This window comes from Vigna unguiculata, chromosome 4 (assembly GCF_037176805.1).
Source record: "Vigna unguiculata cultivar grain cowpea cultivar isolate G323 ecotype 2 chromosome 4, ASM3717680v1, whole genome shotgun sequence".
Lineage (NCBI taxonomy): Eukaryota > Viridiplantae > Streptophyta > Magnoliopsida > Fabales > Fabaceae > Vigna > Vigna unguiculata.
The window spans coordinates 22,693,250-22,703,128 of record NC_140795.1 but is presented as its reverse complement, the minus strand read 5'-3'; the positions used below and the strand labels follow the sequence as shown (position 1 = coordinate 22,703,128).

The 9,879-nt window shown below is 37.3% G+C and overlaps 1 protein-coding gene across 1 annotated transcript; it reads right to left on the bottom strand.

The window, feature by feature from the left end:
- Positions 1-595: 595 nt before the first annotated feature.
- Positions 596-1,237, bottom strand: LOC146886951 (uncharacterized). Its single transcript, XM_085671949.1, has one exon. It carries the CDS (start codon positions 1,235-1,237, stop codon positions 596-598), a length of 642 nt encoding a protein of 213 aa, XP_085528075.1.
- Between the last annotated feature and the right edge of the window lie 8,642 nt (positions 1,238-9,879).

Here is a 9,879-nt window from a genome sequence, read left to right as displayed (position 1 = left end):
GCACAAACATACGATTTGCAGATATCATAGTTTGCATAAGTAATCATTTGTTTTCATGATAGATACTACAACAATCAGCCTTGATTAATATAGTCAAGTTTTTCTCTTGGAGTTGACCAATACTAAGCAGGTTAGTTTTGAGATCAGGGACAAAGAATACTTCAGTAATCACCAAAATTTGTCCATTCACCTTCATGCGAACATTTCCTTTGCCCACTACCTCCATTCTGGAATCATTTCCCAGCTTGACACCATGTTTGAAGGATTGATCTAGTTCGCTGAACCATTTTTTGTCGCCACTCATGTGATTACTGCATCCCGAATCCAAGAACCACCTCTCGTCTTGATTGGAGTGTTGCATTTCCACATATGACATGAGCAACATCTCCTCTTCCTCGTCTAGTTCCGTGTGTTCTGCATACTTGGCATAGGTGGGACATTCATATCGAAAGTGTCCCAATTTATGACAGCCATAACATTCAATTGTGGATTTATCAAATACTCTTCCTCTACCGTGACCTCTGCCTCTTCCTCTGTATCCACCACGCCATTTGTTGTTGCTGCCACGATCATCAATTCGAGGAGTGAGACTTTCTCATGTAACCTTCAGGGCTTGTTCAGTCATCTCCTTCCGCTTCACCTTGTGTTCATGCACTAATAGCGAACTATGTAACTCATCCACGGTCATCTTGTTGATATCCTTTGATTCTTCAATAGAGCATACAATAAAGTTGTATTTATCGGACAAAGTACGTAGAATTTTCTCCACAATTTGTCCATCCTCCATAGTATCATCGGCACTTCTCATATTATTGGCAATTAGCATAACACGAGAGATATAATCATTGACACACTCATTTGCTTGCATTTCCAGAACTTCAAATTCTCTACGTAGCCTTTGAAGCTGAGCACGTTGCACACGGACATTACCTTGGTACTTTTGCTTCATGGAATCCCATAGGGCTTTGGAAGTTGCTTTGTTGGTTATCGTTTTCAAAATATTTTTATCAATAGATTGAAAAAGATAATTCTTTGCTCTCAGGTCCTTTAATGTGAGCTCCTCCAAGGACCTTCTTTCTACACTTGTAAGGGTCTCCGTGGGCTTGTTCTCCTCAAAGCCTTGTTCCACCACACTCCAATACTCCTTTGATCTCAGTAGATTTTCCATAAGCATCGACCAGTGATCATAATCTCCATCAAATTTGGGAATACAGAGAAAACTGTTACTGTCAGCCATGGTTGAGAATGGTTTACGCTTTCGTTCTCTAAATGTTTAAGTATCAGGCCCCGTGTGAAATGAAGCTCTTGATACCACTGTTATAGACTAAATGAATAAAGATTGCAAGTAGTTGTAAAAGCTTGATTTATTGAACGAATAACTGGGCTATATAAAGCCAATTAGTCTTAACAGAAAAGCTACCCATGATTTAATCAAGGCTACAATCAAGGAAATAACAACTGTAAATAATAAATATCTACTCCTAAATAATAGGAACCAAATTTATTCTGAATAACAAACTCTAACATAGGGCTGGCCCAAGAAGGGGGAACCATACCCTAAGTCTGCCCTAACGCACTCTTCTCTTCTCACTTTCAGAAACAGCCGCCTTACTCTCCTCTCCTCACCAAATCAGTGCTCTGCTAGGTTTGATCTCCAGCCTCCGTCGAGTTCGCTCAAGCTCATTTTGCTCAACGTAAGTTACCCTTCATCTCAGACCATTTCTTTCTTGGCATGATTTTCGTGTTTTCCTGATGTGACCCCAATAAGGCTTATAGCATTGGACCAACGCCTAGGCCCATTCCTTTTAATTCCTTTTAATTTCTTTTATTTTTAATTACATAAAACTTGTCTAATTGGGTTTGTTTTCTACATAAAACATAAATCATGCTTCCTCTATCATTTTCGCTGCACTTGGAGCTTCATGTCTCCACCAGGCTCCATCATAGTGGTATCTAGAGCCATCCAAATCGTGGAGTAGTCACTTGTCTTGGTTTGGTAAGGGTTCTATCCATAGGTTGTTTAGTTTTCCTTGTTTCCTTGTTGTTTCATCTCTTCTCTTCTTCTTCTTCTTTTATTGTTCTTCATCATTCACGGTTCATTTGTTGTGTTTATGTGTTTCTATTGTGTTTCTCCATTGAGTCCATGCAACTATGAGACTACAAGAGTGTTCTACACTCTATTTGTAGATTTCCATACTTGCTATGGTTCACATAATTTACTAGTTTTCCTTTAAAGTTCAGCACTATTTACTTCTTTCTATTGAGTTTCTTGCATTTAAAAATCGGTGAATCTTGCTTGTTTTTCATTTTTCTACCGTTTAAGTTTTGTCTATGGTCTTCTTCTTCACTTTTGCTTCATTTCCACCGTTTATTTCTTTCATTTTGTTGTTTTACTAAGCTTGAAACAGTGCCACCATTTCACAACTACGCAAATGATGCTTACACTATGTGTGTGGATGGTTGGACAGTTTTCTTGCCAAGATTAAACCATTTTCACCGTTAGTTGTGGTACCTGAGGGTCTTGAGATGTTCATCTTTTATTCATGTATGATTTTAGTTCATAGTCATGCTCCAATCCACTGGATTTTCTTTTGAACATCTCCAAAAAAATTTCAGAGAGCAATCTGCTCCAGTTTCTTTGTTTTTCAGAGCGCACACCTTCTGTTTGTTAATTCTCTTGAGTGATACAGTGCCTGTTAATTTTAGTTGTTTGTTGTGCCTAAAAGATAAGACATAAACAAAATTTTTGCAACAAGAATCACTCAAAACCATTGAGATATGAATTCACAATAATTCATCAAAGTCTGGCCAACAATCAGCGTTTTCAGGCTTGTTGTGCCTTTTTTTTTTCACTTTGTTTTCCAGATGCACACTGTTTTTGTTTGATTTAACTGGAACGATCCACTGCACCAATTCACTTGCTACTTTTTGCTGACTTAAAGAACATCTGGACAAAAATTTTAAAAAATATTATGACAAAAAATGTGAAATACAAAAAATATGATAAATCCTCAAAGCTGAGGCAACTGTCAGCATTTTTACTGGTGCAGTATTTTTTCCAGCTTTCTCTGTTTGTGCGTTTTGGTTTGTTTTCAGCTATAATTTTAGTGCTTTTTGTCCATCAATGTCTTGGTCTAAGTGTGTCTCCTTTATTGCTATCAAATGCCTTCAATTTGGAGTGGTGTACACCCTCCCATTGGCATCAATGCATAACGGACTATAGGCCTTCTTACAAGCACTGCATTTTCTGTTTTGTTTTTGTAGATCCATTCTAGTTCCCTTCTAGGATTCTCTTTGTTGTGCTTCCCCCCTTGTGTGTCTTTAATTTTTTTGCTTGTCCATTCGTGGAATTTCAATTCTGTCTTATCACTATAATTTCATTTGGTTTAGCATTTTCTAATTCGCTTTTCTTGTGTTTCTTCTTTCATTTGGCAAGTAATGTTGGTTCCAATGCTTATGGATATGAATTAAGTGTTTGATTTTGATTTGGTTGCTAGCATAGGTAGCATCTTAGGGGGTGGTTGAGGAGTAAATCTCTAAAGGTTGTGCTCATCTTTTTTTTACCCCTCCCTTCACCAAATTTGGAGAGTTTGAGCCTTAATTTTCTTGGCATGAGTGTTGAGTACTAACATTTGCCTTGGCATAGTTTTGTGTATTGTTTTGTTGTATTTTTTTTTTTGCAGCTATATTGTGGTCATTTGGTGCCAATTCAAAGCAATTTCAAGAGGTGTTTGCTGCCTCACAAAGTCCCCAATTGGTGCTTACCTTTGGCCATCAACTAAGGCCTCCAAATTCACAAAAAATTGGTGCTCTCGGGTGGTCTCTTGGAAGCAACAATCGGAGTGCTTTGGCTGCACATTATTGCATGCAAATTGTTAAAACTTTGTAGTTTATTCTTTGCTTTGTAATTTGGACTACTTAGGTGTCTTGGGGAACCACAAGGTGTTCAATCTCATCTGCTAAGTAGAACCTTCATCCTCCATTAGTGAATCATTTTTAGTTGTAAGTGTGTTGAAAGTTCTAAGTGCTTTCTCACCTTACATTAGGCCGCATAGTTATATTCAAGTTTTCCCGTTGTTTAGTGGCTTAAAATTTTGAGACCAAAGTCTCTTCATATTTTGGCCAATTATGGGTTCGTTTTTAGTGTTAAATTTCTTTGGGTCTTATTTGTATGTTTTGTGCTTAGTGACTCAAGTGATTTTATTTACTTAGCACTTAGACAATTGTGTGATCTTTGACACCTTTTACAAGTGTATCTTGGCAAGGATTGACCTTGGTATTTAAGAAGTCTTAAAGACTCACCTCGCGTAACCTGGAGGTCCACTTGTGATTGATTTCCTCTACCACACTTTGTTCAAGTTGCATAAGTTCATTCAATCACCATGAGTACATATTCTACATATAGTCCTAGGTTGCATAAGCATGGTAGTCATGAGTTGCATCATACATTTCATAGTGACATTCCATTCTTTGGGGAGGATATAGGACCAATATCATTTAGAGATTGGATGTGGGATACAGAGAAGTTGGTGCAACCATTGTTTAGTAAATATAGTCAACTTGACATTCTTAGGCATGTTACTTCTAGGTTTATAGGACGTGCATCCGAGTGGTGGCAAGAGAGGCAGTATATTGAAAAAGGGGAGAAAATCATGCATTAACACTTTTTTTGAATTAAAAGCATGCATGTGGAAATATTTCATTCCCCCTTCATTTAGGATCACTAAAGAGCAACAAGTTAGGATAGAAAACTTCATTGACATAGGGGATGCTTTCATCCAAAATCTTGCTAAGTTTTCTAGACTAGAAAAAGATTTTAAGCACAATTTGGACTTGCTCTTGAGTGAACAAAGAAAGAGAGTAAAACATAAGAAAGAGCAAGCAAAATTTAAAAAGCTTAAGAGTATGAAAAGAAAAGAGAAAAAGAAGAGCTTGAGAAGCTTTGTGCTAAAAAAGAACAAGAGGACAAAGAGATAAAAGAGAAAAAGAAAATAGATGAAGAAGAAAAGGCAAAAAAGGATAATATTAGAAAAGCCAAAAAAGAGAACGAGAGAAAAGACTTTGAAGCAAGAGAGAAATTAAAAAAAGAGAGTGAGTTTGAAAGAAAATCAAAAGTGGTCGAGTTAAAGAGTAATTCAACCTCAAGGGAACTCATTGTTAGGGATTTGGTGTGTAATCCTTCACCAATTCCTTTCATGAAGACCCAAGTTCCAAAGGGAGTTTCCTATCTTTAAACTCTTCTCACTTTTTCATTAAATCTCTTGTTTTGTTTCCTTCTCAAACTTTTTGTTCTTTATCTCATTCCCTTATTTCATCCTTTTCAAAATATAGTGCCAAAATACACTTTGACTTTAAAATTCTTTTCAAAAATCATCCAAGTCAAATTGTGAAACACTCTTTTTGTGAAGTGGGCCTAATAACAACTTTTTCCAAATTTATAAGCCCACTTTCACACATTCCCCAATCAATTATACTACAGGGTCTTCATGATTTTAATCCAATTCTGTTTGATGATTGTTGCAGATATGTTTTTGATCCTGGTGGAACCCAGCTTTAGTTGTTGTGAGCCTTAAATGACCCTCTTGATCTAAGGTCAGATCCTCTTCAAGTGGGAGGGGATTATGTGATCCCAACAAGGCTTATAGCTTGGGCAACGCCTAGGCCCAAATCATGCTTAAGGCCCAATACATGGCCTACATGCACCTTCAAGTCCAAGCCCATCAAGATGCCCAATAACAAAGAGCATGCTCAAAAAGATCCAATTAGGCTTCATTTAAGATGGCCTAAACCCACATGGGCTTCTTATACTCTTCACATGGGCTAAAGAAGATGTGAAGATTTAAAGAGGTGTCTCAAAGAGCAATAAAATAGCAATAATATTGGCCCATTGTTTAGGCTTTGCTTTCTAGAATAATAAGTCAAACAATGAGTAGTTTAATTGATAAAATTGGGCTTGACTAAGCCTAATAGGAGATTTGGCCATGAGCTATCAAAAGAGCAAGGGTGGACTAAGTGGAAGTCAACACTTCTTCCTACACCTCATGGATCTAAAGCTTCCAAGGGTTAGGAATGCTTCCTACTTTTCCAAGGCATCATCCAATGGCCAAGATCAAGCCTCCTTCTCCAAGCTTGATCTAAGGGCCAAGATCAAGGTCCACTCCATCCAATGGCTCTCCTTTCTCATGTGTAAATGGCTTCATATAAAAGCCAAAATTTCACTCATTTGTAAACACTCTTGAATTTTTGTGCAATAGACACTTTGAGTTGAGAACACTCCTCACTATTGCCACTTGAGAGTCATCTTTTAGAGAGCTTACTCTCTTTACCTCTAGCCCCCTTCCTAGGCTAGAACCACCTCTAAATCATTCACCCTTTCACCTATCCATTACAAGCAAGAGCCTACAAACTTGCCTTCCATTCTTCCATGCTTCCTCCATCATTTCCGCTGCACTTGGAGCTTCATGTCTCCACCAAGCTCTATCACACTATATGCGCGTTATCGCCTGACGTTGCCTAGGCGCCACTAGGCGAAGTTACGTTGCAAACTGATTAAAGCTCTCGACTTACCGCCGGATGGCGCTCGTTTCGAGGACTTCCCTGGTTCACCTATCACCTTGCGATTTCCCCCGTGCCGCCAAGCACTATACCAGTAGCGTGAAACTACTAGTTTAGGCACTCCAAAACAGGTTCTTAACACATCAGTCACCCAGGCTCACATCCATATTACCAAATGCATACTCATACATTTCAACATGCCCTAAAATTGCATAATATCACGTATCACAACACGTTGACAACATACAATCATCAACATTATATTAAACATAAATCATTCATCATTCAAACATAGTAATAAAATATATCTCAACATCAACCTGTTATTTCACACATATTTACATGTCATTCCCATCATAGTAAATAACTTCAACTTCACAATCTACACTCAATCAACACATGTTTAACTAGAATCCCATGATGGTATCGCGCAGCGGAATGGTTGGCGTTTGGACAAAAACCAAGAGGGGGGTGAATTGATTTTGATTAATAAAATTAATACTTTAAAATTTTTTCGAAATTCTACCGATTAATTTGATATTAGTTCCTTTATATGCAACAGTAGATTCAATATAGAGATAGAGAAGAAGATTTGAACACATGTATTTATACTGGTTCAAATCAAAAGATCCTACGTCCAGTTGTTAATCTCTTCAAATAAAGAGATTAACTCAATCACTAACTAATATCATATTACAATAAGATAATAAAAGATTAAGGAAATAAAACACCTCTCTTGAACACACAAGGGATGAACACCTTTCTCTGAATCACATAGAGAACCTTGACCTTAGCTTTCCTAGCAACAACATCAACACTCAATCTCGTAGAAAAACTCTCAGGAAAAGTTATCGCTCTACCCACACTAGGTTTTTCAAAGCTTCTTTTGAGAACACTCAGAGAACTCTCTTTGCAGTCACAATACCAACACTATGGCTTCTAAAAAAGGTAAGTTCGAAGTAACTCTGATGTTCCTTAATTAGAGGTTCCAAAAATTAGGTCAAAAACTGAACAGTCACGTTCAAACTGACAAAGGTGATAATCGATTATTCCAGTGCTTTTCTGAAAAATTTGACTCAACTCAGGATAATCGATTATCCTAAGCAATAATCAATTATCACATTGGTTTTTCGAGAAATACCAGAATTTTGATATTGCTTGTTGATTCTAACTATTCTAAGTACAATTTACAAGATAACTTTAAACATAAAAACACATGTTCTTCATATTGACTTCCAGATGGCATTTAGGCTTCTTTTATCATCATCAAAATCTTGCTTCAACATTTGACTTGTATTTTGCTTTTGCCAACAATCTCCCTCTTTTTGATGATGATCAAAACTTTATGTTTAAAGTATCTGCAATCAGAAATCTCAGAAATAGATTTATTAGTAGCACTATTTATTTAAACTTTTAAACTTTTTCTCCCCTTGTTTTGATCCTATGAAAAAAGTTTAAGAGAAAAGCTACCCCTCAATTAGATATTGGTAAATAAAATGCACTTTTATTAAGAAATCAAACACTTTACAATAACAAAAATAATAATAACAATGATGCAAAAACCTAAAATTATGGACTCACGTCATCATCATCTTATTTGTCAAATTTATGTTCTAGATTAGAAATCCTAGAATCTAGTCCTCTAATTAAGCCAATGACTTCTTCATGTCGGGTAGTGGAGATGAGAAAGAATTCTTCAAGTCTCTGGTTTAAGTTTAAAATGTGATCTCTAGAGAAGAGGATGAGCCACCAACCCCACTTGATGAGCCAATATTGGTGTCAACATGATGGATAGGAGCAGTGGGGGGATTTTCTTTTTCTTCATTTTCAGAGGGAGGCAGATCATCCTTGTGAATGTAAGTATTCCCAAAAGGAATAAATTTCATTTGTTTCAAGGAATTTTCTGCAATTTTGTTTGCATTAGTGGTTTGATGAGATTGTTCATCAGAGACGTTGACGTCCTTGTACTCACAAATGCGAGAGATTAGCAGAGAATACGAGAGTGGATATTGAGGCAATCGCTTGGCTTTGAGCATTGTGTCAAGGATAATACTTGGTCAATGGATAGGAATGTGATTGAGCATATCATTGATAATCATGAGATCAGCTTCACTGCATTGTGCATTATTTGTACCACATGGACATAAAATCCAGACAATAAGATAGTGAAGTAGATACTCATCAACCTTAAGAGGTCCTGCTAGCAATTGTCGGCCTATTTCTTGATCCGGTCTTCGCAGAAATGATCTATAGGCAAATATTCTGTTAAATCCTTCAATGCCAGTAGTGAGGATTGGAGAGGTGCCATCATGAATGAGAAATTGAGCAACATTTTCCCAAATATCATCATCCAGAATGATGTCTACCCCTTTCACTTTTGTAAACCCCACTCCATCTCTGAATTTATAGTTGTAGTAGAAGGCTCGTACCAGATCAAGATAATAGGTACCTTGCATCTTTGTCAAGAATTTGACCCCTTGTTCAGCAAGAAAGGTAGGGATTGTAAAACAACGATTTATAAACCTTTGAGATTTGATGAATTTTGGAGTGGTAAGAGGCTTGTCTTTCCATAAAGTGATGAATTCAGATCTCCTTTCTTCATCTAAAATCTAGCCTTCAATGGATGCAGTCCTAGATGCAGTTGAGGGTTGAGTGGCACGAAATGCAGTTCTTTTGTAGGTAGGAATCTTTGTCCGAGATGCTTCAGCCATTGTTCAAGTAAAGGCGAAGAGAAGCTTGTAGGTCTTGAGAGAATGAAGGGTTCTTTGAGTTCTAGATGGGTGAAAAAGAGTGTAACAATGAACACAATGATTTATTTTTATATGGAAGGGTCTCCAACGACCAAATGCACGTATTTTAATGCAAATCTAGCCATTACAATAACTAGTTTTTGAAATAATTTGGTCCAACGATGTGTAATAATCGATTATCTGGAAGTGATAATCGATTATTCCAGAGTTGTTTTGATACTTTGGCTCAGAATTAATGATAATCGATTATTACATCTGTTCCTGCAGAGAACAAACAAGATAAGTTAGGCACAAACGTCACCTTACCCATGTAGTCCGCTATCTCCTCAGTTGGCCTCTTCCCGGTTGGTACACGTCGGCTTGGACCCATGAGGGGTTACCTACAAAAGGGACTCCGAAGCTCAAGTAAGTCAAAGCTCTTAGAAGGTCAAATCAGTGATTAATGGAGTAATGAATGCGTACCTTTAATTAATGGGGTCCACGTGTATTATAGAGTATTAATTATTTCTGGTTATGGCATGGGCTGGGCCCTGGTTTGGGCCTCAGTTTGGGCTGTAAGTGGACCTGGGCCTTG